Source organism: Hakea prostrata, chromosome 5 (assembly GCF_041222555.1).
Source record: "Hakea prostrata isolate BN-2017 chromosome 5, UWA_Hpros_2, whole genome shotgun sequence".
NCBI lineage: Eukaryota > Viridiplantae > Streptophyta > Magnoliopsida > Proteales > Proteaceae > Hakea > Hakea prostrata.
In genome coordinates, this window is record NC_142604.1 from 5,189,831 (window position 1) to 5,217,812 (window position 27,982).

General features: G+C 39.0%; 3 protein-coding genes across 4 annotated transcripts; 1 reads left to right on the plus strand and 2 right to left on the minus strand.

Annotated features, from left to right (window-relative positions):
• The first annotated feature begins 6,527 nt into the window (after window positions 1-6,527).
• On the plus strand, window positions 6,528-11,998 carry LOC149014598 (uncharacterized). The gene is made up of 13 exons (XM_089155021.1): window positions 6,528-6,820; window positions 7,036-7,213; window positions 7,429-7,509; window positions 8,213-8,295; window positions 8,375-8,490; window positions 8,588-8,698; window positions 8,852-8,961; window positions 9,046-9,358; window positions 9,438-9,515; window positions 9,592-9,642; window positions 9,775-9,861; window positions 10,966-11,043; window positions 11,566-11,998. Exons 1-13 carry the CDS (start codon window positions 6,811-6,813, stop codon window positions 11,611-11,613), a joined length of 1,344 nt encoding a protein of 447 aa, XP_089011147.1. The 5' UTR covers window positions 6,528-6,810; the 3' UTR covers window positions 11,614-11,998.
• Window positions 11,999-13,013: 1,015 nt separating this feature from the next.
• LOC149014599 (formin-like protein 6) lies at window positions 13,014-18,632 on the minus strand. Of its 2 annotated transcripts, XM_089155020.1 has the most exons (5): window positions 17,332-18,632; window positions 16,715-17,232; window positions 16,416-16,615; window positions 15,298-15,539; window positions 13,014-14,649 (listed from the first exon to the last, which is right to left on the minus strand). In XM_089155020.1, the coding sequence occupies exons 1-5, from the start codon at window positions 18,283-18,285 to the stop codon at window positions 13,852-13,854; spliced, it is 2,712 nt and encodes a 903-aa protein (XP_089011146.1). In that variant the 5' UTR covers window positions 18,286-18,632; the 3' UTR covers window positions 13,014-13,851. The 2 variants fall into 2 exon arrangements, with proteins under 2 accessions (XP_089011146.1, XP_089011145.1); XM_089155019.1 differs by having other exon boundaries at window positions 13,015-14,649; window positions 16,715-18,631.
• Window positions 18,633-23,777: 5,145 nt separating this feature from the next.
• LOC149014600 (Glycosyl hydrolase family protein) lies at window positions 23,778-27,069 on the minus strand. Its single transcript, XM_089156877.1, has 5 exons — window positions 26,277-27,069; window positions 26,011-26,180; window positions 25,682-25,779; window positions 24,749-25,513; window positions 23,778-24,587 (listed from the first exon to the last, which is right to left on the minus strand). The coding sequence occupies exons 1-5, from the start codon at window positions 26,973-26,975 to the stop codon at window positions 23,917-23,919; spliced, it is 2,403 nt and encodes an 800-aa protein (XP_089013003.1). The 5' UTR covers window positions 26,976-27,069; the 3' UTR covers window positions 23,778-23,916.
• Between the last annotated feature and the right edge of the window lie 913 nt (window positions 27,070-27,982).

The window sequence follows — 27,982 nt, forward strand, 5'->3', positions numbered from 1 at the left end:
TCACTTTATTGTTTAATTATTCGAATTGATTAATTTTCCTTTAAATGTTCTTCAAGAGAGACTACAAAATGCAACATCAATGCCCGAATTAAAATTTTAGGTACCCTTACTTGATAAAATTTTATTTTTAATGAAATCTACCTGACAACTTGGATATTGATGGTTAACCAGAAACATGAATATGAATCCAAATCTTCATAGAAGGCCTGATTGAGGAAGAGTTATTCTGTGAAAGATTAAACAAATCAATAATTGGAATTTGAAAAAAGAGGACACAAGATAAAAAAAAATAAAAAAATAAAAAAAATGAATCAATGTTCTTGGGTTCAAATTCTACTAGTTTATTCAAACTAATATCTTGTGTTAATTTGCATCAGGTACGATGGTTCGGTCCAAACTACTGGTCGACCCGATCAGTGTCATACGGGGGCTCAACCCAGTGTCAAGGGTTAGCCGCCCGTGATCCCTACATGTGTCAAATGAACCCTGAGTCCTTGTGATCACTAGCCAAAGATCCATGACAAATAATAGGGCTATTGTAACAATGCATTTTGCTCTAGTGTTGTGCATTAAATGTGAGAAATTTCAATATTGATCGCTTGTTTTTCAATGGAGATATCAGCTGAACGTGTCATGCACATGAAATGTGCAAGACTAAAGCTCGATCCTATAACAATTGGTGTGCAGATATTCGTCTTGACTACTTTTCTAACTCGCCTCCATACCAAACAAACCTTCAAGCCTAAGGAAACAACTTGGCTATACCTAATAGGAGATATGCTGATATGACAGCTTCCATCACATCCTCTTGGATGGCACAACCATCGGATTATTAGCCCTGTAAATCAAGGCATCGTTATGTCAGGCCATCCCCACGATCCTTGTGTCAAACACGACAAGTCTAAACAGTCAACTTTGCCTCTTGACGCATCACTTAGAGAGGATGTCATCTGGATGATCCAACAGACTTAATTCAAAGTCAAGTTCTACCATAAATACCCTGAACTTCCACATTAAATGGTAATGTTCATTTACTACACTATACTCGTTAAGTTCTTTGGCTTAGATAGTTAAAAGTCCCACTTTGGAGTGATATTGTTCTTAAATCTAACTGATTTTTAAAGGTTGCCACCCGACTACCAGAATTGGCCTACTCTCACTCTCTTTTTTGGCGAACAAGACTAGATTCAACTGCGGTCACTCAGACACCATTTATTTGCAAAGGTGGGGTGAAAAAACATAAATATGTGTAATTCATATGTAATAGGGCCGGAGAACAAGAAAAGGAAAGGCAAAGATTTTGTGAAATAGTTTTAAATGTGGAGTCTCATTTTATTGTTTTTCATCAAACTTCATTTATTTTTTAGGGTTTTAAAAAGAAAAGGGTGGGAAAATTAGCATGCTACCTTAGTAAATTAAGGAAATTTGTTTCTAAACTTTTTCACCCTAATGAACCAAACAAACACATCCTATACAATTCTCACCTCCTACAATTCCCTGTGATTCCTATCTCGATACTTAATTGTAAGCATTTATTAGATTCAATTCTTAGTTGGGTTCTAATCAAAACCCTTGAATAATTAACTGCCATGTGTCACAATCCTAAGAAGAATAAGGAATTATAAGAGGTGAGAATTGTAGAAGATGTGAACCCTTTGATGAGGCATGCACTGAATTCACGCTCAATGCAATATAGCAACAGCCAACAGCCCATCATGCATGCAGGACTCAGGAGCCAACATGGCTCACTGGTTGATGCCCATCGCGCGCGTTCGTCCCACCAGCAACGCGTGAAACATAATTGAAAGGAACGTACGAAGGAGCGGGAGTCACCCTGCAAGCGCTACAGTTGCCCCATTTAAAGACACCACCACAGTGAGTGTGAAAGACTTAAAAGAAAGGAGCCTGAGGAGCCTAAAAAGGCTACAGCAAATGGGATACGTGTATGGTAACTCACTCAATTTGTCTCTTAAATTCTTGATTTCCACTGTGTTTCCCTTCTTTTTCCTCACTAATGTTTTAAATACCAAGTCAAATTCTTCTTTTAATAAACGTGGTAATGACTAGTTATTGTTTCTATCCTTGGGCAGACCCACACAGGGAAGGAAACAAGGGTAGACTTCAGAAACTGGGGATGGGTGAGTTCTGAAAGGAGTGGCGTGGAGAGAACCTTCTGACATTTTCCACTTCTGGTTTGGGCAATAAGGGGACAATGTGCTTCTCTGCCCAAGTTTCCTGCCTCGTAATAAAATAAAGCGACCATTAACTCTGGTGGGGAATGGAGGTGGTTAGGTTTTGTTGGTGGTGATGACTGAGGCCTGAGGGTGAGAAGTTAGAACTAGGAAGCAGGCCCAGCAGCAGGGTTGAATGAATTTCAGGTCTCTCTGTATGATTGTGTTTAATTGGTGGGTGCCTTAAATTCCTTACCATTTTGTTTTAGTAGCACAGCATGGTTCCAAAAACACAACCACGGCCCATGTACCCTTTGTGGGCTCTAGAGTTTGATGACGGCACTGTTGGACTTGGGCTCTTGCCGGTGATAATTGTAGTTGACATGTTCACAAGGCCCAGATCAGGTTTTTTTTCTTCTTGTCCATTGTTGGACCTGGGCCTCGCATATTTTTTTGTTTTCTTTCTTGGGATAGAGGTTTGCTCGGGCCAGTTTGCGTGGAACTTTATTAGGACCAATTGACCATCCATTTCCCTCTAGATAAAGTACACATGTCCATTAGTCACAAGTTGATGTAATCTTTAGAAGATATAATTAAATTTTTTTTATTAATTTAATCTCAACCTTTGGATAAGAGCTTCTGGTCTCATCGTTGCATGATAAACTTTGCGACCCTGCACATTCAAGAAGATAGTTTTTCCCCCCTCTACTTAATAAAGAACAGCCGCCCCGGTCCTTTCATATTTTGTGACCAAATTACATGAACAGAAAACAAAACTTCATTGTAAGGGGAATTAAAGTGAAGAAGTTGAATCTTCATAATTAAAATTAAAGAAGGAAACTTTTGTAAACATTACTCTGTATAATTATATGATTAACTCAAAAGCATTCCATATTTTAGTCTGCATTTAAACCCTGTTAGGGAAGCTCTTATTCAAGTGAGGGTTAGAGATCTGGATCATATCATCATTGAAGGAGATAACCTTTTATCTTATGGAATTTTTTTCCTAGAGTTCATCTTCAAATCTTTCTCCTTGGAAAATTAGGGCTCTGATTGAAGACACTCAAAAACTGGTGTCAACCTTCTTTTCGATCTTTTGGTCTCATACTCTTCGAGAGGGTAATTCCATGGCTGATTGCTTGGCATCCCTCGTAGCAAAGGAATTGCTTCCTCATTCCTCTTTCTCTTCCCCTCTCTCTTGTATTTTTTGGAAGCTTTTGTTTGATGTAGAAGGTTCTTTGATTTTCAGGGATTTTCATTTTCAATAAATTCTCCCCTTTACCCAAACAAAAAAAAAAAAAATTAACCCTTGTTAATTTTAGCATGTAAATGAAACTTACGTCTAAATCTTCTCGTTAATACTAGAAATATATTAGGTGGAATGGATAAAATATGCAACAGCAAACCAAGCTCTAGGGTTAGCATTTAGTTGATAGTCTTTTGTTAAGGTTGATTGAGCATTTTTTTTTCTCACAAAAGGTAATTTAAGAGGAGGAGAGAGAGAGTTTCAACGAATCACGTGTTCAACTTCAATGTTGCACATTAAATAATGCGCAGCATTGTGTTGTCAACAGTCAAGATCTCAATCTTGATCTTCCGTCTCGCTTTTAACCACATGTGAAAAGGACAATCTCGAATCTCAACTGTTGGCGGTAGGTACTGTACATTAAATTTGCCTCATAAAAATCATATGTTGAAATTTTTTCTCTTCATATAGATAAATAATCCACAAACCTAATATCCTTTTTTATGTTAACTATAAAATTAGAAAAGTTAAATCCATACGCCAAAGGAAGCATGTTCCTTGCAATAGTAATATACCTTACAATTTTCTTGATTATCATATAAGAAAAAGAACGTGACTTAGAATGGATCAAATATCATAACCTCTTTATTTTATATTCATCTCTTATAATAAACTCTTTTTTGTTTTTCCTTTTTCGGTTCAAATTATTATATTCTTTAATGGGGGTGCTAATTGTAATATATTCATTAGTTATATGGCTTGACCATTTGAACCAATCGGTTAACAAATAGTATGTTTAAACCAATTTGTATTATCAAGTTTTTACATTTTAAGTGCCTTGAGAATTTAGAATTGGTATAAAAATATGCGATCCTAATTTTAAATGGAAAACAAAAATAATTTACAAACTGAAAAATTGAGGATAATTGGTTTATAAATAAAAAAATTCAAGGTAACATATTGGAAGGCAACAAAGATGCGAATTTAATAAAAGCAAGTTGAACACCCAACAACCATTGCCTAAGGGCCTGTTTGGTTATATGAATCCAGAGATTTGAAGGATTCATAAATGAGAGATTTATACCTATGTGGTTGTTTGAATCCTTGGGTTCATGAAATCTAGGGATTCACCTTTTTACACTAAAAATTGAATATATAGATTTATTGGTATGAGGTGAAATCCAGAGATTTCAAACCTACTATAAAAGCACTAAACATTTTAACCATAAATCCATAGATGTTTTTTCAAGATGAATTTAGGGCCTGTTTGGTTACATGAATCTTGAGAATTATACCCGTTTGGTTGTAAAAATCTCTAGATTCATGAAATCTAGAAATTCACATTTTTACACTAAAAACGTGAATCTGTAGATTTATGGGTAAGGAGTGAAATCCAAAGATTTCAAAAAAGCTATACATTTGCACATTTACAAAAATCACGTCGATCAAATAGTTTTTTAGGATGTCCACAGATTTCATTCCACAACCAAACATCTAATTTTATAAATTATAACTCCACATATTTGAAATCTCTAGATATTTGAAATCTCTAAACTCATGTAACCAAACAGGCCCTTACAGATTTCATTCCAAAGATCTAGGCTAACCAAATAGTTAATTTTATGAACCATGACTCTATAAACCGATAAGCCACTCTGGCAAGAAAAAGTCTGCAAAGATGTTTGACCTGGTAACTCAATCAAACAAAACACATATAAAATCAATGACTAGATTTAAAATCTCAACAACAATATTATTACTCATCCAATCTAAAGAAGAAGTCATACCAAAAAAAACAAATCTAAAGAAGTAGTTATTTATAGAGCTTGAACAATTAGATAACGTCTGAATACACTTGAAGATTTGAGATTCTTAAAGATTTTAGCCAGTAACATGCCATCTCAGAATGCCTTTAATTCCGTGAATACAGCTGAAGCACTTTCATTTCCAATGCATTGGACAACAATAAATCCTTCATTCGAATTCCATAAAATAGAACCTCTACCACCATAGTTGGACCATTGACAAATAACTGAACCATGTCAATATCCATGATAAGTAAAAAATAACAATCAACCGGGTTGAACCATGGTTAATTCAATCATCCCAATCGGGACTGGTTCAAGAAATAAGTCCAGGGGTATTATAAGCACGAAGGAACCCAACGGTTATAGAATGAAACATGATCCCGTTAAACTCGGGATAAACAATCATGCTTGATATGGAAACCATAGCTAACTCACATTAAGAAGGAAAAAACTCAATGATTAGACAACTAACAATGAGACTTGTGGATCGTCCAACGATTGATAGTAAAAGGTAAACCCTTATAACCCATAGCATATCACGAAGAAAAGGTAACAAAATCGTTTCCCTCCATTGAGTCTTTTAATTAAGCTCTACAACTCGTCAAAGCTCTTTGGTGATGCTCCTACTGACTTAACCATCGGAGGTAGCTTTCCGATTGTCAAGTCGGCCCACGTCTGACGTAGGCAGGACAATTTTTGGATGTATCAATCCCCCACTATGCTTTCCACCCAAACTGGTTATTTGTACAATATTGTTATATCTCGCATATAAGAAATGAAAAGTAGTCAATGTATAACCTCTTCAGTAAGAGGTGTTGGTTTCACCACTAGAACAGTTCCTTTGTTTTCCATATGCACCACAAAAGAGTAGTCCAAATCTCTCTGCAAAGCCTCACCATGGTTTTGGTTTCACCAACTAGTAACAAGACTGAACCCGACCGTTCCAGTTTCAATTTTCTCGATTATAATCTGAACTTAATAAACCAAACCAAATCAAACCAAACCAAACCAAACCAAACTAAACCAAAGCCAATAAAACCATCTAACACGCTTACCCCAGCTCAGCCCCAGAAGCAATGTCGGCGCCGCACGTGATTACTGGAACGTGTCGTGTTCTTTCTTAACCACGAGATGCTGGAGGGGCTTAAGGATATTCCCGAAAGATACCCAACCTAATGGACGCCTTCGAATTGTTCGGTGACGCAAACGGTGAAGGGTTGAGTTATTTAAAATTAAATTAAAATATGAAAAAAAGAAAAAAAAAAAGAAAGAATAAGGAATTATCGAGTTGACAAATGGACACGAAGCAGGATAAGTAAGTTCTAACTTGTTCAAGAGGAAGGAAGGAAGGCGGTAGCCCTGGAAGCCGTGTAGTCCTCACATACGATTCTCAGTCTCAGACGCGAAGTTTTGGAGCTTTTTCTTTCTTTAAATTCTCTTCTTAGATGGATTTGTCTATAAAAACTATTTCCAACAAATTCAATTTCGAAATAAGCCTTCTTTTCTCGACAGATTTCTTCTCCACACCTTCTGTTTTTCTCAACAACAGACTTTTTCAGCTTTGTATCTAACGGATAGAACCAAAATGGGTAAACGTAAGTGATTCTCATTCAAAATTTCAGTTTTTTTTTCCCCTCTCATGGATGTAGTACTGGATTCTGTTCATTCAATTTGAGCTCTTTAGCCTGTAAACCTAAGTAATCACTTTTATTTGGGTAGCTTGAACAGATTTATTTCAAATGGGTTTTGATAAAAACTTCACCTTTATTCTGGGTTATTGATTTCTAACCTTTTGATTTCGTTCATCCAGGTAGTAGTCGTGGTAAGAATGCCTCGGTATTTGATACTGAGGATGATGATTCCGCTAGTTCGTCGTCGTTGGCTCTTTCAGACCTGACGGTTTCGGAGAACGGAGATTTGGACAGTAAAGCACAAGCTGGTGACACCAAAGTGTTAGATGAATGCATCGATGCTTTACATGAAAAGAGGTATTATTCATCTATTCTTAGTGGCATGAACTCATTGGTGTGAGCTATGTTCGGTTCTAGCTTTGATTTGGTATAATCTATATTAGCACGAAATATTTATGTTGTATCTTATTTGCTTTAACTGTTTTTAATATTAATGATTTATCATATCATTATAATGAATTAGCGCCTTAAGCTAGACTTGAATGTTAAATGTTGCTTTTGTTTTGATAAAGGGGATCCACAAGAGAGAAGGCCTTGTCTGTGATTGTTGAAGCTTTTACCAATAAACTACAGGATGAATTCGTGGAGAAAAAGTAAGTACATTGGTTTCGTCTCAACTTTATACTCTTGACTTGGCACATCAAGAACAATTCTAAGAATGCATAAGCTGTTACATACTTTGCTTACCTATATTGGAGGGGATAAGAATGGTAAACTAGGGAGAGAATTTAGTGAGGATATTTGCCTTAAAATTGGGGGATTTGGGGGGGGGGGGGGGGGACAAAACCTCACTTTTCTTAACTACTTAAGTGTGTAGAGTAATTTTGGGCTTTATGTTAGACGCGCTGCATCACCCTGGATGAGAGAAGCTTAGGCAATCCAAGTTGTTCTTCATTCATTCAACTTGCTAATAAATAGGTTGCATAAGAATGGAAATTATTACATAACTAATACAACACCACTATCACTTAGTTACTACTTATACCACCCACAAACTACTCCTAGGTGCATTCACTTACACCATGCTTGACTCAACCACTTTGACCCATTCATAACTACAAGATCTAACTACTTCTCATAACTCACGGTAAGTACTACTACTACTACTACTACTACTACTACAATTGTTCACCCCTGACGTCCAAGATGTGGCAACACCATTTCAGGGCATGCATCCCATTATGCACATAACATAGGCATTCCTTACTATCTTGGACAAGATTATGTATGTGTGTGTCCACATGCAAACATGCTTGCTTTACTCACATGGTTTTGATTGCTGTGATGGTTTTGCAGCTGTGTTACTCTACTTCATCCTTGTATCAACTGCATCAAAAAAGGATCAACCAAAGAGGCATCTCTAGCTTCACATGCCATTGGTTAGTCTTAACCCTTCTGTATAGACAATTGATTTTATCATGTTTATTCTGAAATTCTCATTCCGTATTTGGTTTGTAGGATTGTTGGCTCTGACGGTTGGTTGTGGGGATCAATCGGCGGAGATTTTGGAAGAGTCATTCTCATCTCTTTCTCAAGCTCTGAAGTCTGGTTCAGAGTTAAATAAGATGTCATCTGTATGTATTATATGCGAAAGTGTATAAATTTTAATCTAGAGAAAAATTTTGATGCATGCTGTAGTGTTTTATGTTTAATGTGGATGCATAAATGCAGCTATTGGACTGCTTAGCTGTTGTCACTTTTGTCGGTGGAAATGACCCAGAAGTGACTGAAAGATCGATGCAGATGATGTGGCAAATAATTCATCCAAAGTCAGGTCCCAATGTAAGTATAAATTTACTATGTGTGGTAAGACTATGAAGCATTCTTTTCATTTTAGTATGTACTGATATGGAGTGTACTGGTTTGCATTTGTGGCATTCTATGTTTTGGTATTTATTATAGAATTAAAAGTCTTTGTTGTGTTTTGCGTATCAGGTGAGTTCAAGTAAGAGTGCACCAGCTCTGTTGACCGCTGCAATATCTGCTTGGGCATTTCTTCTCACAACCGTTAACAAATGTAACTTAAATTCTAAGAGTTGGCAAGAGTGGGTGACTTTGAACCTAGACTTGTTTTCTTGTCCACCTAGTATCTCGGGGATGAAGCTAATATGTGCTTGTGATTGATGCAGCTCAATTTCTTACTTCTCGAGTCTACTGGAGAAAGATGATCGAGCTCTTCGTATTGCTGCTGGTGAAGCAGTAGCCCTTATTTTTGAGATAGGACAATTAGATAAATCCTCTGGGGAAGACTGGGATTCTAGTAATGGCTCAGTTCATGAAGGGAATAATTCTGGCGAAAGATATGCTCATGTAATTGGACTGAGGGGGAAGATACTAAATCAAGTGAGGAACCTCTCTGTGGAGGCAGGTGGTAAAGGTTCATCAAAGAAACACCTTGGCAGCCAACGTGACTTGTTTCGTGATGTTGTTGAATTTCTTGAGGTATGCTTTTATTTCCAGAATTGCAATATTTCAGTGTTTTCCTTGGGACAGTATAATTAAAAGCCCAGATGAATACCAGGATGGTTATTGTCCAGAAACTTCAGTGAAGATTGGAGGAGAACATGTATACACATCAACATGGTCACAATTGATACAGGTACTTCTTTGTAATTCCTTTTCAGCTGAAAGTGCTGGACCTTTTCTTAGCTTTCTACTGTTTCTGTTGTCGACAGTTAAATTTTTTGAAGCATTTCCTTGGAGATGGATTTCCCAAGCATATGCAAGTGAGTGTCTAACACCCTTCTCCCAAGAAAACTATTCTTTTTAATACTGAGTGCTACATTCTTTCATGTTCTGTTTGTGCTTGTCTTTCTGATTTTTTTTACTTACAGATGTGTTCTTTGTTGTTCAAACAGGAAAATGAGCTGCTCCATGAAGTCTTTGAGTTCACACCAAAGAAAAAACAACTTGCTGATGAACAGCCTCTCAATAGTGCTCAAAAGGTTGGCCTCTGTACATATTGTTATTATTTGCTTCTGATTCTTTTCGATGCATTTTTTTCTGTCCTGGTATTAACCTCTAGCTTTACCTAGCTAAGGTACTCTTTTTGCGGCTGCCTGATCACTAGTTGGGTGCTGCAGGTTGTGAGGTTACTTCCCTCGCTTAACCTAATATATAATACGGTGGCATTGGATACGTGGATAAATTATTGAATAAAAAATTAAGTCATGTGCTTAAAAGTTTAAGAGCTCAACAGGATAGTTTGCCAATGCAAGAGTACGGTCACCTTAGTAACCAATTCCTTCGTCCCTCTTCTGTTCGCTAGATGTCCGCTTCCTACCTACTCCCTCTTATGTATAATGCAAGCCCGGCAGGAAATCTGAGGGTACAAAGGGGAGTAGATTGGGAAGCAAATCGAGCTCATTTTGCTGCTGTTTCAACTAGTTTGATGCAAAATGGGGAATACCTAGTAGGTTGGGTGCCTAGTATGTCTACTTTAATGTCATTACAGTAGTCATTGGTAAATATTTGGGTTCTCTCTCCTGTCTATATTTATTTAAAACCTTCAGCTTCACCTCTTCTATGTGACTCCTGTATGTAAATATTTTGGAATAGTTCGGTGATTCATCTGGAAAATGCTCTTTTCGTTACCATTCTTGTTTCTTCCTGTGATGTTGACTGAACTTATTGAGTTGGCATAATAGTAACAATGGGCTGCTTGTTGGCACAGTATATGATGCATCTCTTTAGTTTGGCTTCCGTAGTAGATATGACCAGTGTTCCCTTCATTGGCTGTGTTCTACCAATGAAGTGATCTGCTGGTTGAACAATTCTTACTGTTCATGAGTTGATTCTTGTAACTTTAGATCGGGAGGTTTGGTACGCCTTGCAGAACTTCAAATTTTCACAATTGGGAGAGAAATGAAACTCTCTCTCTCTTTTAAGAGCATGTTGCACTAGCGCATTAGTCTGTCTCCTTAACCCACCCCCCCCCCCCCAGCTCCCGTGGTTTCTTCTGAGTTATAACCATCAAAATTTTCTAAATATTTGCTATGGCATCTTCAATATAATGGGGCTAAATATTTGCATGTGTATCCTTTTTGCAGAGGCTATTTAAGTCACCAAATTCTATCTACAACAAGGCCAGGACTCAACATCTGAACAAGCTGCGCCAGTTATCTCAGGTAATTTCTTTTGATATACTTGGTACGAGAATGCTTAATCACCCTTGCTTGTCCTCATAACTGTGCATAAGCAGCAGCTCGGTTAGCTGAGTATCATCCTCGATTTATTTATGACTAAATGTTGGTTAATACCCAGGATCCCTAATATTCCATTAATTGGATGGTTTATATAGATTATGATGATGGTTTTTGGATTTCTGGAGTGAAAAGAAAGGTCCATAACATCCCTCCCGAGTCCATTCCATGAAACTTGTAATGTTGGCAGTTCAGTTTGGGATCACAGCTGAAATTTCCATACCGTCATCAATCCATGGTAAAGGTTCAGGTCAATCTAACATTTGCATGTGCAGTGTGTCCAAAATCTACAAGGTCAAAACATAAACCCAACAGGAACCTCGTTGTCAGAACCTAACCCAGATGGCTTAATTATAAATATGTTATGAAGTTAAATATACTAGGTTGAATATACTAGGGCATTTTAGCCTACTCATCCATGTCGAACTTTCTGATAATTTTTTGCAGGATAGAAATGCTGGGCACTTCACAATTGGTGATGGGTACGAGGCCTAGCTTCACAGTTGGTGATGGAACTGAGGAGGCCTAAATGCAAGTGGCACAAATTCTAGTCGATGGTATCTTCAGGGTTGAAATTGCGACATTATTTTTACCACCCCAAAGGAAAAAAGAAAAAAAGAACAAAATATTCTCAGCTAAAGGGTCCCCCTATTATAAATTTATCAGATTAGTGCAAGTTTCTGGAAAATCAGAGGGCTTCCACTGTTGGATGGAAGACTTGAAACAGTGTCAAAGGGGTCACAATAGGTTAGGAGAAATTATGACATTTTATGAATCTATTGGTTGGTGTTTTATTACGTTGTAGTACATGAATGGATTGTCCATCAAACGGGTTCATACTTCATATCGATGCCGCTTTCATTTGAGCTGCATGCTTTTCTATGCTTTTCGTGGCAATTTGAGCAAGAGGAAAAGCGACCTTTTGGTTCCTGTGGAATTACCTTTACATGCAAGTAAGTGCTGTGCATTTAATGGGCAGCATTCAAGTCTGCCCTTGCGAGTACAGAGCCAACATTTCTTGTGAAATCCACAGGTGTCACCCGAAACCTGGCACTTGTGAGCGTGTGTTTAACTAAAATGTTTGGAACCCTATTCGGCTGTTTTAATGTTTGGGATGCTAGAAAAGTTGAGGTTCTGAGGTGAGAATGCCTTCTCAACGACCTTTCACTATGCCATCAGAACATGTTATTTGGTTGGGTCAGGATCCTGATCTGCCTTAGGTGGGTAGTGTAAGGGACCTTGCCAAAAAGTTTTTTTTTTTTTTTTTTTAATTTTCAAAAAGTGTTTTCACCGTGGGTCCCATTGGTTTTTGTGGTCAGGAAGCGTTGGAGAGTGCTCTCCGACGGAGTTGCAGATCCGGACTCCTTGCTTCAGTCCTGCACTGTAACTGAGCAGGATCTGTTCAGCAAAAAGCATGGCTGGACAGTCCTGTGCATTTAATGTGCTGGACCGAATGCTAGGGTTAGGTGGTCATCTTGCTCCTTTGTACGGGGGAGGTGGGTAGCTGAGTAGGTCTCAGGTGAACATCTTCATGATTAACGGTGGTTTCACTTAAAAGGTTTGAGGTCAATTAAGTTTCGAGGTTCTTTTACTCCATATTATGACAGACTTGCAAGATTTTTCAGACAAGGTGAAATTAGAAATATTCAATTCTGGGTTTTGGTTGAGAACTTGCTGTGTCAAATATCCTTGAAGATCCTCGTTAAGCACCAACCATGCATCTGTTTGCTTGTGAATCTTATCGGCTGCTGTCCTAGTACATTGACATTCACAGTCTAGGTTGTTAACTAGATTCTCCTTAGGTTTCATTCTCAAAAGATACTTAAAATTGAAAGAATGACTGGTAAAGCTTACAAGCTTACTCGGCAAGTAAACATTTAAAATCCCAAGTGCCAATGGTTTTGTGTTTACTCAGGAAATCATTACCAAAATGAGTAAATGAAGTTGAAACGATACCACTGTCAATGAAAATTTATCACCTCGAAACAAATTTGGTGAAATTTTATTGTTTTGGAAAATTATAAGAACTATGTAGATTCATCTGAGTATAACCTGTGAATTGCTGTACTATCTCTACCCAAAAAAGAAAAAGAATTCCTGTACCATCTCTAGTCTCTACCCGTACAGCGCATGATTATTCTTCCCACCAACTATAGGTCTATGACATCAAAAATCTCCAAGGTCTTTTTATTAGTGATGACCTTTCACATCTTTTAGAATTCTTTCAGGCTGGCTCTACTGGGTCAAAATCCTTTTCAGCTCTTTCCAGAACTCCCCTTTAAATTAAGAATCTCCTTCTACCTGGAGAGGTGATCTCAAACAATTCAATCTCCTTCCAGAAGAATTCCTTTTTCTTTCTATGATCAACCCAATGAAGTTAATACCATGACTTCTAAGAAATTCAACTGTAGCACCTTTCTCCATGACATAATTCTCTAGTGGACTTTCGCGCTGCCTTCTGTTGAACTCCAGCATATCCGTGGGGGATTTCATGAAAACCACCATGACCACTCTGGCGCCTTCCTTTGTATAGCATGCCCATCTAACACATGAAGAACTCAAAAACTTCCTCCATGGCATCTTAAATAGAGGAAGTTTCTTTTTGAGGAAGTCAAAAGGAGTAGGTTGATCAAGAAATTAATAGCTGAGCACAGAATCTTCCAGAAATAGCACCAAAGGACCCTTAGATATTGATAGGCTTCCAAATAAATGAAGGTGAAATGTTCAAAAATCTTAGGGAGACGATGAGCTTTCTTCATCTGAACTTTCATGCTGCTGTCTTATGTTGAATCTGTTTAGGACTGGTAATGAAGCATTCGCAGATATCCTGAAGGATCTTGTGGAACCCACCGTAGTTCTGTCTTGCATTTTCCCCACTTCCTTGCATACCTGATCCAACACTGTGAGGAAATCTCTCACAATCACAAAGATTCTAAAAGGATGTGCTTCCTCCTTTGCTGCATCTCCATGAAAATAGTCTGTGACCTCTTTTACAAGGCATAGAACTTTTCTTTCATCATTCTTCACCCCACGGATCTCCTCTTCTGCCTCATTAAGAAAATGCTTCATGACCTCAAAGAATTTTCCTTGTGTGTTTGACTTCTCATATTGTAGAACTAACCTGACTTTATCAAGCCCACTTTCAAGTTTTGATACATAACTGCTTAAAACATCTGAGTCCATTCCTGCTGCCTTTTTGACATTCCCGAGTTCTCTGCCCAGTCCAGCAACAACCTGCAATCCTTGCTTCCTGAAATCATCTTCAACTTTTTGATGCATTTTATTAGAAGGATTCTCAAGTGGAGGATCAGAACCTGCACCTTCAGATTTAGTGATCTCTTGGACCACAAAGTGGAGCAAAGTTGTCTTTCCATCAGTTCCTTTGATGTCCACTAGTTTTAAGAGTGTATCTAGCTTGAAGGCTCTTGCCTCACCACGATTTGTGCCAACATTCATTCTGTTCCCTGTTCTGAGTACCGCTTCAAGGAGTTTGAGGAATAGCCGACTGTTCTTCAACTCTTCACAAGCTGCCTGTATATGTTCCAAATAAGCTCAATTTTATCAGTAGGATATTAAGGAACACAGACGTCAAAAACTCTAGGCACATAAAATATTTTGGCTTTGACAGGGAAAATCTGAATACTTTATGTTCAACAAGAAGCAGAGTGTAGGAAAATGAAATTATTGAATGTACACTTAAATAGGGAAATTTCTACATGTAATATTTAAAATTTTACTTCAGTTTTTACAAGCAAATTGCTTCTGTATAAATAAGAACATGTAATAAGGCTAAAAATCAATTTGAGAACTTTTAGTTATCATATTCATAAATATTTAAGTCAGTTGGAGAATAATAATTACAAAAGTTTTCCAATTTCCAATTATTAATTTGTTTCATTTTCTTTAATTGTAGCCAGACAAAACTGTGGTGACTTTTGAGAATTGATCAAGATATAGCGATAACACAAAAAATTCAGTATTTATCTATTTCTTGCACCTATTTTCTTGTTGTTTGAATACAATTAACACATATAACCATGGTAGGAGTAAGTTTGGTCTTTTCAGGTGTTGTTACATACTTCCAGACCGTATAGTTACTGATACACTGTAGCAGGATGGACCTCTTTACCAAGTACATCTAGCTCGCAGAAACAGGTTAAAAGTTTTCACCAACTTTACCTCCAGGGTTTGGAAGGACTTTCTCAGATATTTCACTTCTGTCTCAAAATTGGCTCTGTATAGCATAGCATCAACTCTTTTAAAGGAGAAGGGTATATCAAGTACTGCCTTCAGAAATCTCTCTGCAGAACCCAGTTTTGATATGTCACCACTATAGTCTCTAAGCTTTAGTTCTTCTTCTTTGGTTGGAGCCATCTTCACCAGAGTTTCCAAGAGCTCAGCACCCAAAGCTTCAGGATTGCCTGTTATATGCAGTATGTGCCAGGGAAAATGCAGGATATTTCGTTAAGTGGAAATATACTAAAGGCAAAAGCAGCAACAAACATTTTTACATTTTCTAATTATATTCAATTTATTCACCATTGACATGTTCTAGTTACTTTTGAAACTGAATCAACTATTCACATTAGTGAGGTTGAAATGATAATTGGGAAAGCAGTCATGTTGCAATAATCTTAGTTCATACTATTTGATTGCTGGAGTCAAACTGCAACTATTCCACAGTTTGAAATAGGAAATTTCAGGAAAGAGAACAAGGACTTGAAGCTATGATAACAGGAGAGAAGAAGAGAAGAAGAGGGATTGTGAGAAGAAAGTTGCTCTTTTCACCCGGTTAATTAACACCATTATCCAAATTACTAAGCCTCCCTGAAAAATAGAAGTATTACATTTTCTTTACGGCAATCTTTAGGTTACCAACTGAAATGCTAAACTATCCAGTATGTAACCCCGGTTAAACAGCTATTTCAGGGAGAAAGAGGTGAGATCTCACTCGACCTCCACCATGATTGGAGGTAACAAGGAAACCTAACTCCACAACCTCCATCGTTTTTCCCATCTCAATCAAGCTTACTCTCTCTCAACTTGGTACAGCTCTTGCAGCCCACACTGAGGTAGTGCTTTACCCCTAAGTGTGCAGTGGATCTTAAGTCCAAGAAATCTCTGTACTACTATGTTAAGTGTTAAAATTCTAGTGCAATGTGAATCGATAACCACTGTTGTGTATAATTTTCTACTTTCAGCAAATCTTCAAGAACTGATTAGAAAACTATTTCCCCTCTACATTGATGTATGCTTGGCATTTCCGCCTATAGAAAAAATAGAACAAAAACGCTTACCATCTAGAATTGCTTCACACACTTCATCCCGTGTCACATTTAATGCTCTCAGTAGTATTGCTATGTTCTGCGATTTCTTAGGGTCCAGTACCCTGTTCTCCCGTTCCATGGAAGGAAGAACTGATCTTCTAGTAGCTTCTTTATGAACTGTATTTGTATTGTTGCAGCCAAAAAGACTTTCTATCATATCTTCATTCACCCTGCAAACCACAGAAAAAGATTTTCAAGACCAAATATGGAGGGAAGTGCCCACTGCACAAGCATGGGATCATCATCAATCACGGTTTAGATTTGCTTACTGAAATGAGCTAGATTTCAGGTGATCCCAAACCATGGCTCGATCCGAAGTTGCTCGCACTTTATCCCAATGTAAGGGCTTCAATTTGGGCTTATTCAATGCATCTGTATCACCTTCTCCATTGATCTTCTCCGAAGAACTGCCACCACTCTGATTGACCTCTGCAACCGATGCTGCTTTCTGAGATGAGGTGACGGATGGACTAGACATCTGAGGCTCGGTCCTGGGAAATGCACGAACTGATTTTACTTGGGTATTTGTTTCTGAAGGAAGTACTTTGGTTAACATTGCTGGCGGAGCCCTCGGCGGTGGTGGAGGAGGAGGTGGGACTGGAGACTTAGATGTTTCCCGAGATGAATCATTCACTGGCGGAGGATTCACCGCATCCTTCATCTGTTGTGATGGTCGTGGATTGAGTGGTGGCGGAGGCGGCGGAGGTGGAACAGAGGAAATAACAGGACGTTTGACTTCAGGAGAAGATGAAATTGAAAATCGCGATTTGGGAGAAGATCTTCGAGACTGAGGAGTAGAAGTAGAAGAGTTAGAAGTCATAGAACTAGTACCGAAACTTGGGCTTTTAGTAACATTGTTCTCACGAGAACTGATCTTTGGCCAAACCTGACGCGAAGCAGGTTCGCAAGGGCTCTCACCATTACCATTACTGCTCCCATTCCCAGCAACTGAGCCTTGAGGGGTGTAGAAGAATGTCTCATCGTCAGACGACATGGCTGGAGGCGGAGGCGCAGGCGAAGGCGGAAGACCAAGAGAAGTTTTGCGTTGTGGAGGCCTGGTCAGGGGAGATAAAGGATGGAGTTCTGGGCTTGGACGGTGGAGCTGTGACATTCTCATGGAGCTTAAAGGATGAAGTTCCGGGCTCGGACGGTGAAGGTCTGACACTCGCGTGGAGCTTAAAGGAAGAAGTTCTGGGCTTGGACGGTGAAGGTCTGAAACTTGATTGGAGCTCAGCTTGTGGTATGGGGAAGCAGAAATTCCATTTGCCTCCTCAACGACGGCGTCGCCGCCTCTACGATCGGAAGGCTCCATCGTTCCAAGGTAGAGGAAATCAGAGGCTGGTCCTGTTGGCTCCTGAGCTAATCGCTGAGAGTTGGGGTCACCACCAACAAGCTTCTGAGATTCAGGCCGGTGTCTAACCCTGTGTCGATACAAGAAGAACCCAAATGCCGAAATCATACCCAATGTCACAATCCCCACGGAAACCCCAATTGCGACTTTCTTGGTCGGACTACTGGGCTTCACCGCCGTCGCCGGTGAAACAGGTATAGAGACATCAGCAGGAGGTGATGGGGGACTATTCTGTGTTTGATCTGGGCTCTGCCCATTAGGAACCTCAGGGAAGAACGGCTCATCTGGGCCTGCAAAAGCCGGTGGAGGAGGCTCTCCTGCAGGTGGAGGCGTCGTATCCACCGGAAACAATGGCTGATGCAGAATTCTCCGATTTCCATCACCACCACCACCTGGGTCGTGAATTCCTAATACTCCAGTTGAAAGGTAAACAAGTGATGATAAAACCAACGACAGAAGCAGAAACAGACTGCTAAGAGAAGCTTTCATGGTTGCTCCTGCTGCTGGTGGTGGATTTGTTTAGGTTTTCATTTTTTTTTCTTTTTCTATTTATCATCTACTTATCTCTCCCTTCCCCTTCCGCACCAAATCTACCTCAGTCAGTACTAGTTCCTCACTGAACTTGAAGCCTTGTGGGTTGAGAGTTGAAACTTGAAGCGAACCAACAAAATGATCTCTATCTCTCTGTCTGTATTCCCATGAAAGTTTAGTTTGGAATTTACCAAAAAGAATGCTTAGTCCGATGGATTATCTGATTCTGATCAAGCCAGAAGCTTCCTCAGTCGGTAAGATCCGGATGCTCCGCTGACGTCAGTTAAAGGAAGCCGCAATTTTCGATTTATTAGATTTTTTTAAAAAAAATTCCTCGTGTAGCCAGTCCTTCCCAATATCTTATACATCTCATTGGATGAAATGCAGAAGGCACTGCGAATCCACTTTTCTAACTTTTACTCAAGTGGAGTGGTGCCGTGCCACTGCCGACGTGTCGTGGTGGTGATGATAAAAAGACTAAGCTGTCCCCATCTGTGTTCTCCTCCTAGACCTACACTATTTATTTCTTTCCTAACTCAGGAGGTCAGTGTCTCCTTTACCCTCTTTATTTGATAATAGGGCTGGGACTTAATTGTGCCCAAATGTGACCCCTTTGCATGACTTGTGGTCAAGCTTATTAGTTAGCTCATGTATCTATTCACAAAGAAAGAGTGAGTGTGAGCTGTCTGTTGGTTAAGCAATTTCGAAGCTTAAGTCAAATTTAAGATCAACAATGTTTTGAGACCGAGAGCTTGGAAAGCTAAGAAAATAATAAACATTAAATACTCAAGGAGTAAAATGCACACTACTAGATGTCATGGTAGGAAATGGGTATTTATAGTGGAACATTGTGCTTTGTAGTGGTCGGAGACTCGGAATGTATAGTGTTTTATGGATCTCTTTTGAGGATGACACATAGCTTATAGGGATTTTATTGTTCTAATGAGCATGAGCTTTACATTAATATTGATGTTGATAGGACTTCATCTCTTCTCCCAACACATCTATTGGAGCAATGCCCCATGTAAATTGGGATTAGGTTAACATATCTTCAAACGGGTATAAATTGTCAGAGGACAAACTGCATTGATATTTCCCGGATAGAAAGCTGGGTCTTCAATCTTGTCCAAGCTCCCTTCACAAGAATGGTTTCATTCCAAGATGTCCATACCAAGGCCCTCCCTTTGACAGAGCACTCCCACCGTAGGGACCTCGTCATGAGACCTCAACTCTTGCTAGGAGTTGGGGTAACGGAATTGACAATTACAAGCCTAGTCTAGACCTTGGTCTGAGACTTGGTCAGAATTGGCATAACAAAACCTATGTGGGATTAACTTATACATAAAAGTAGACTTTACCCCTATTGTATGGTGTGGAAATACAAGTAAGGTACAAGCATCCATCCTAATAAGTCGATGATATGGACTCTTTATTCCCCTAATGTATGTTGGGACCATGGTGTTTTTCAAAATAGAGAAGGTAACATGGCCACTTAACTGAAAAGCCGTTAGTTTACTTTAGAGAAAAAAAGTGTAAAAAAAGAGAGAGAGGCTATTTTTGGAACACAAAAACAGATCGAGATCGAGCCGTTTGGATGTTGTGTGATAATGCATATGTCGAATAGATTACGAGGAACGTGGGACCCAATGGGAATGAAAGGTTCAGATTGGTCTGGAAAAAGGCTCTTTTTTTTTTTATTATCTCTATAAATTCTATGGAGGGTATGGGAGGAGTGTTGCTATCGAAGTCCACCGACCAGATCAGGTGCGCTTTAGAATGGAATGGGACACCGGACACCTTCGAGTGGAATTGCTTTTTTATTTTGTTTATTTTGGGGGTCTGATTCCTTAATTTCACTTGGACACTCTTCTGTTTTTTAATTAATTAATTGATAACGACACTCGTTCACACGTCAAGCATCTGTTGGAATCCAATTCTCTAGAAGGCGACAAAGAAAGGTTTCCTTTCCCATGTCACAACTCACACGTTTCCATAACTCACGACATTTTTTGCTTCCACGAAGAAGCCATGAAGCAAGAAAAGAAGGTAGCTACGTTGAAGACTTGAAGGAGTAACGGCCGCCTTATTTGGAAAATCACGATTTTCAAATGATTTACTTTGATTTTGGGCAAGTGAAGAGAAATTAGGGTTTGTTTGAAATAACGAGCAAAAAACAAACAAAAAAAACGAAGAACAGCTATCGTTGATCATGTTCCGCGTGTTTTACTCGTTCCCGGCGCAGTCTACGCCCAGATCCAACGGTCCATAGGGTTACACGTCACATGTCGGCACATGGATTTCACATCTGACAAGTGGGGCCCAACCCGAGCTAGCTACACCCCCGGGCCCGCCTTGCTGATCTCGACTTCCATGATCTGAAATGTTTTGTTTGGTTTGGTCCAACAGCAGATTATCTGATCCGCTTGTAGATCCGAGAAGACAGGTCCAGATTCCAGAATCCATAGATTTCTCTGATTAAAAAATTCAGAAAAAAAAACCATCAAATCATGCTTCAATCTCCTTAAGATTGATTTCTTAGCCAATGATGGGTTAGTAAAGCGGTTAAAGACTCTACCTCCCACGGGGAGGTCTTGGATTCGCACACATTCGGCGGCATTAATTTGAGGATGTAATCGTGGTGCGCGAAAGCTGGCCCGGATGAACCTAAAAAAAAATATATAAAAAAAAAACAAGAAGTTAAATTTGACCAAAAAAAAGATTGATTTCTCTACTTATTTAGAGGTTACCTGTTAATGTTAATATTTTAGTGGAACACAATTCCTTTGTTGCACAAGTTGGTAACATCATTGAGTAAAAACAAGAAAAATGGTGTTGTTTGGTTATGGTAATGTATTTTTTTTAATAAAAAATTTAATTGTATGATATTATAATACATATGTATGATATACTCTAATTATGTATTTAGGGGTGTAAATTTAGGTTTGGGGACCTGAAACTATCCTGATTCGTCCTATACACCTTGAAGGTAGGGTCAAGGTTAATTAAGGGTGACTTGATTGAATTTAAAATTAGGTCAAGATTGAGTGTTAACTAGGACCATCCATCTCTACCTGACTGTACCATGTTGTAAATTATTTAAGGCCCTATTTAGTTACATAGTCTGGAGATTTCAAATCTATGGAGTCATAATTTATAAAATTAACTATTTGGTTAACTGAATATATGGAATGAAATCTGTGGATTCATCTATGATTTTTGTGAATGTGCAAATGTTAAGCGTTTTCATAGTTGAGATGAAATCTCTGGGTTTCACCTTACCCATAAATCTACAGATTCACATTTTTAATATAAAAAGATGAATCTCTAGATTTCATGAATCTAGAGATTTTCACAACCAAACGGGTATAACTCTCCCATTCATGAATCCAGAGAGAGATTTCAAATCTCTAGATTCATGTAACCAACCAGGCCCTAAACATTAGGTTAGAATAATGGTTAAAGTCAAGGTCAGAAGGAAGGCCAAGGCAAAGTGTATAATCTATCCAACTCATCTAGATATGTAGGGTTAGAATCAGGGTTTTCAAAAGTAAGGTGTAAACAGATCGGATTCAAATTGGATAGTGGTAATACCATATATGCATCCTTTTGTACTCGTACAAATTCAATCAGATTCGGATGGCAGTTGAATAGTTATTTTATTGAGCAATTCTCTAAATGGGTATTGTCAACAAATTGAATACAAGTTTTTTACTACTTGTTGACATCTTTACTATTTTCTTTGTGAGGGCTAGACTTGGAATTTAGAATTTAACAATTTTGATAGTTATTTTAATCGAAGATCTAGAAGAAAAAAATAGTCACATAGGTTAAGTAAAAATTTATATATAAAAAAATCCAAATAAGTATATTTAATCGAATAGTCTTACCGGACAAATAATAATCAGTCGAATAGCAGTATACCATATCTGCATCCTATTAGTAATTTGACAGATTCAGATATTCCTAAACAAATGCAAATGCGAATTTGAAAATGGATTCCGATTATCTATTTACACCCTTATTAAAAAGTCTAACCCATTCTGTTGTATTTGAACCCTTTGAGATGAAGTGATATTATGGTCTTAGTGATGTTATCCTTCTCCATCAATATCAATCTAGATCAACTAAAGAAACTTGAAAATGTCATTTCTTAGTGCTGCCAACCCCATTATAGCTAGCATCGATCAACATTGTCCCAAAGTCTATTGGCCAACACATCTTTTCTTTTTTCTGGCAATATGTGAAAATTGACTGATGTAATAACAATTCTTGAATCATCACAAATGTTGTGAATGATTGTCTTCTTTCTTTCTCTTTCTTTCTTTTATTTTTACCTTTTTGTGGTCAAATTCAAATTCTCAACTTTCAAATTCCTACATTCCTAGACAGCAAAGGTAGAGCTATAAGCCTGAACTCTAACAGTCTTCAACAGAACTGTAGAGTTTCAAATGCAGAAGATTTTAGTGGAAAACCACTACTTAAAACCTTCTCCATCTAGCTCAGAGTGCCCACCATTACACTTAATGTGGATGATTTGGTCGATATCATCCCTAGTAGCTATTGGCTAATTAGTTAATATGCAACAGTTGCTCACCATGATGACGATCATGAGCTGCACAAAATTAGATTAGCCTTCCTCCACACGCTGAGATGATACACACAACTACACACCCCATATCATTAATCAACCTGTGTAAGCATCATTCTATCCAGTGGCCCTTCCCTACCTAACACCTTCCATGCCAACCTTGATCAGTATAATCTAATACCAAATTGGCTTAATTCTACCATGATTAAGTATTGGTATCAGATCCATTCATTACCATTAACTCATCATTGTTGGGTGTTAATAATGTACTAGAGTTAGGTGTTAATAGAGTTAATAATGTACTAAGGAAGGTATATACACTACTGGTGTATACCCTTTTTCTTGGGTAACCCACTAATGGTGTATACAGTATAGTTGAGTGTTACATGCCAACTACCATTAAAGAATTTTAAGATATCCTGATATTGGTCTATTTTTGGTCCTCAGTGCCTTCTAGTGATTGAGGTGTTTTTTCACAAATTAAGATCTATGATGAAAGAGACTCTCCTCTATATACTGACAAGAACTCCCTAAATATATGGTCTTCTAATCTCAGAGTGGAAGCCAAGGTCTTTTAGCTTTTAGGCCCAATTCTCCAATATGGATTTAGAGCTTAGTCTTCAATATTGTTTGTCAATATGTGACATTAGGTGTGCTGAAGCTACACATTAAGGAAAGCCCTTGATATGTTGAGACCTCGGTTGATCTGGTTTTCAGAATTCCTTCATATATTTGAGAAGCTCTCTGCATCTAATGCCTTAAGGTCATGGGTTAAACCCTTCAACATGAACGGTCAAATACGATCTGATAACGACAAGATCAAAGGCTCAAACCCTCTCCCTCTATAAGGTGCTATAGAATTTTTCATGGTTTAAACAGAATCCTCTTATTAAACAACAAAGCAACATACATATTAGTACTTTCTTACTACTTGCTAGGCTACAATAACAAATACGACTGCTGCTCCAAAGGATAATTAGATATATTTCTGACTATTACTCTTACATATATGAGACAGCTCCTTTGTTTTCTTTTCCCAATCTGAGATGCAGATAATGCTTCACTTGGTCCTCACTGGGAGAACCTACCAAGATCTTATGCTGTCCCAAGATTAACTTCCTCTTCCCTTCAGCATCTACTACAGTAAGATCCTTACAAACATCCACTCCCAACTTCACAATCTGAGTCTTTCCTGTCTTCACCTGTACCTTCTCAAACCCAATCAACTGTATATTTGGAGATCCAGTCACTGAGACTGAACTTGGTGGCTTCCAGAACAGGAACACCACATGTGACCCATCCATGTCTCCATCATTCTTCACTGCTATCTCCACATCAAACTGTAGTCCCTTGCATATTACATTGTCCAAGTCTATCACCCTTCCGTTTTGGGCCAAATTATTGGTCCATTTAGAAGAAATGATAGGAAGTGGATCCAGCCCATGAGATGTGTTCAGTGGGATGAGTTGCATGTTTGATGGAGCTGATCTTATATATTTGGTGAATATGGAGTAGCTAAGCCCACGTCCATACTCATAGATAGTTGGGCCTGTGTAGAATCTGTATGTTCTTCCAGGAAGATTTGCTGTGTTGTTAGCTCTCATGTTCATGTCTGTCATAGGCACCTTGTCTACATACTCTTGTGGATACCATGTTACTGGTGACCTTCCACCTGAGACAGAAATGGAATTGATCAGTGCGAATGCTACATCAGTCTAGATTTAGTTCTGGGCTTAAGTGAATATAACCATGTCTATGCCCAGGGTCCTTAAATATTTAGGAACCTAATCACCAAAATGGAGCAAAGATGATACAGAATGAAGGAAAGAGTACCTGGGTTATAATCTCCAAATATGACTTGTGCAATTGCCTCTCCTCCAAACTGACCAGGGTAGCCGACCCATATGATTCCCCCAATCTTGCTTTCGTTCCTTGCAAAGGATATATCAACAGGACCTGCCGACATAATGACAAGAATTACCGGCCCTGTTGCCGCACTTGTCACATTCTTCACAAGGATCTCTTGCTGTCCTGGCAAAGTCAAGTTCACTCTATCCAAACCTTCAGCTTCAATTGACTGATCAAGTCCCACAACCAGTACCACTGCACTAGCTGCGGCCGCCGCCTTAGCAGCAGCATCGATCTGACCCCCGTTGCTGCACTTTACATTGGCACAGCCCGGTTCATAAGTCACAGAAGAAACATACTTCTGCAGGCCTTGCAAGGGGCTAATGTACCCGCAAGGGATGCCAGCATAGTTGCTTATCATAGTCCGAGTGGCATTAGCGTTGGGTCCTATAACAGCCAAACTGTTGGTCTTGTTAGGGGATAAAGGAAGGGTGCCATCATTGTCCAGCAAAACTATTCCTTGCTTAGCAGCTTCCAAGGCCAGATTTTGGTGGTCATCTGTGCATATATCAGAGACCCCAAGTTTTCCAAATGGTAGCTGAGACTGATCTCCATCGAAGAAACCAAGCCTCATGAGAACGATGTAGTTGTATATCAAGGCCTGGTCTACCACAGATTCTTCCACTTTTCCCAACTTGACTGCATTCTCTGTATACTTGCCTAGGTAACTTCCACAGTTCATGTTTAGGCCTGCAATTCAACCCGAAGGAGAAGGGGGAAAAGAAAAAAAAACCTTGTCAAGCCTAGAAGAACTTGGTACCATATGGACTTCCCAAACAAGATCTTCCTAACATGTCTTTCAGGTTCCATGGAGACAGAATTAGTAGGCTTATGTAACATGTGTGTGGCTGGTCTAACCTGCATTCAGAGCCAAGGCAACAGCATCTTCTGGTGTTGATGTGTAGTGGATGGAGTTGTAGTATACCTCAATGGAGTCGCAGTCTGAAACAATATATCTGTTCCGAAAAAGCATACATACACACGCAACAAGAATAGAATTGATAAGAAACTCCAAAATACATCAATTTCAATGGGCAGATATAACATGAACAAATTTCCCTTTAGATTCATAGATGGGGTGGCCTGCCTTGTATTCTATTGTTTCCCTATAAATTGACCCACCCTGCAGAAGGTGAGATACACACACACACAAGAGAAGTAAAACTTGGAGAAAGAACAGCACTAACCCATCTAAGTCCCATTGACCTCTGATGACACCCTTGAGGAGATTTGGGTCGGCACAGGTTGGTACCCCATTCACCCTGTTATAGGAACACATAACACTGCTAACCCCTCCCTCAATTACACAGCTCTTGAATGGAGGCTGATATGTATCCTCCAGGTCTTGCATTGTTACCTGCAGATTAATCCCCTCACCCATTTAATATTTCTTACTATTTTGATGGCTTATTAGCAATCTTTACAAACACAAAAATGGTTACATTTACATTACCTTAGCATCAAAGTGAAAACGATCAACACCTTTCCAGTTATCCAAATCATAGGCTGTGTAGTGCTTACAACAACTTGAAACCTTGAGAGGCTTATGCGCTTCACTCCTAACCTTCCCTTCCTCAGCAGTCTCCTGCAGCCCACGGACATACTGAACAGCATATTTGGACACCACCATGGGATCCTCACCAGGGGTCTCTTGGCCTCTTCCCCACCTTGGGTCACGAAACACATTCACATTTGGACTCCAATATGTCAACCCTGCAAGTCCAACATTATACATGGCCCTTGCCTCCGTCGACACCACGCGCCCCATCTCATACCACAATGAAGAATTGAATGTGGCCGCCGATAAGATGACGGCAGGGAAACTAGTAGCACCGGGCACTGTACCATTGAAATGAACACCCGGTCCTGTGTTGGATACACCATGGAGTGCTTCTGACCACCATTCATACGCGGGCACACCAAGCTTAGACACCCCGGTGGCAGGGTTAATGAGTTGCTGTACCTTCTCCTGAAGGCTAAGGCGTGAGACCAAGTCCTTGGCCCTGTCTTCATAAGATAATGAAGTATTGCAGAATGCTAGATTGCTTATGTCAACGATACTCTTATCACATGCATATTGATAGGTTTTGAGAGGAATTGATATGAGTATTGACAAGCAAAGAGCGAAGGCCAAGTGACTACACTTCTTCATGGCTTTTCTTCTTTCTAAGCATCTGGAGAAGGTGAGGGTTAAGGACACACGTAATGGCACAATGCTTCTTTATAGTTGCAGTAGGTTGGCTTGATGCTGGACCAAACCTTTTCTTGTCTTAATGAGGTAGCAAGTTTGCTTGTCAGTAATTGTTTGCCCAACTGAGAAGCAATGGTGTTTTTTTTTTTTTTTTGGAGTTAAGAGACTTAGATTTTCAATCATCGTAATTTTGGGATGCTATGATGAAGGAAAGATAAACCCTGACTTGCTGGAAGGAGACTTAGAAATTTGAGAACCCAAAAGAATGACAGTTTGAGAGCTCAGAAGAGTGAAAAGATTCTAGTGAATATGTAAGTAGCTAGACAAACTCATGAAATACTCATGCCATTTAAGTGGAGATGACTTAAGAGACAAAACAAGACAAGTGGTCATATACTCATAATACACTCGTGCGTACCATGGAGAAAAACCAAAGATAGGAATCGATTCAGTTCAAATGGCCATTGGATCAGATTATGCTGAGTTCACTTCATGGAAACTCCATGGATCAAGTCCTCTACAAAGATGGGGACCAAAGCCCAAATCCCCCAAACTAGAAGAGATTCCTTCTTTGCTTTTCCCCTTATCTTGTGCATGTGAAAAGCAGTGGAAAGAGTGAAAATAAGAAGCGACAAGGTCATACGTTTCAAAGAAGCTAAGTAGGCTTTTAAGTGGCAACACAGGATGGCTCTCATGGAAGGTTGTTTCTCAAGGTACTCAGAGAGATTGGAGATAACAAGGATATTGATGAATGGCATGCTTATTTTTATTAACTTCAAATCCAACCAAAAAACAGAAGTCAGATAACTTTGTGGAAAGCCTTCTATAATCGATACCTCTCTGAGCCAGTGATCGAGTAGAGGAATAAAAGATTATTATACCAAAATTCTAACACAAGAAAGCTTTTCATGGACCACTCATCCATAAAAGGGGGGAAAAAGTCCATGTAAGAACCACTGATCATTTGA

Excerpts from the sequence above, each read along its gene's own strand:
- LOC149014598 (XM_089155021.1), top strand. Across the intron at positions 8,699-8,851 it reads ATCCAAAGTCAGGTCCCAAT|GTGAGTTCAAGTAAGAGTGC; the intron begins GTAAGTATAAAT and ends TTTGCGTATCAG. Across the intron at positions 11,044-11,565 it reads AGCTGCGCCAGTTATCTCAG|GATAGAAATGCTGGGCACTT; the intron begins GTAATTTCTTTT and ends AATTTTTTGCAG.
- LOC149014599 (XM_089155019.1), bottom strand. The coding sequence starts at position 18,285 with ATGAAAGCTTCTCTTAGCAGTCTGTTTCTGCTTCTGTCGTTGGTTTTA. Across the intron at positions 16,616-16,714 it reads CTGAAATCTAGCTCATTTCA|GGTGAATGAAGATATGATAG; the intron begins GTAAGCAAATCT and ends TGTGGTTTGCAG. Across the intron at positions 14,650-15,297 it reads AGTCCTTCCAAACCCTGGAG|GCAGCTTGTGAAGAGTTGAA; the intron begins GTAAAGTTGGTG and ends GAACATATACAG.
- LOC149014600 (XM_089156877.1), bottom strand. The coding sequence starts at position 26,975 with ATGAAGAAGTGTAGTCACTTGGCCTTCGCTCTTTGCTTGTCAATACTC. Across the intron at positions 26,181-26,276 it reads GTTTTCACTTTGATGCTAAG|GTAACAATGCAAGACCTGGA; the intron begins GTAATGTAAATG and ends ATTAATCTGCAG. Across the intron at positions 24,588-24,748 it reads ATTTGGAGATTATAACCCAG|GTGGAAGGTCACCAGTAACA; the intron begins GTACTCTTTCCT and ends TTTCTGTCTCAG.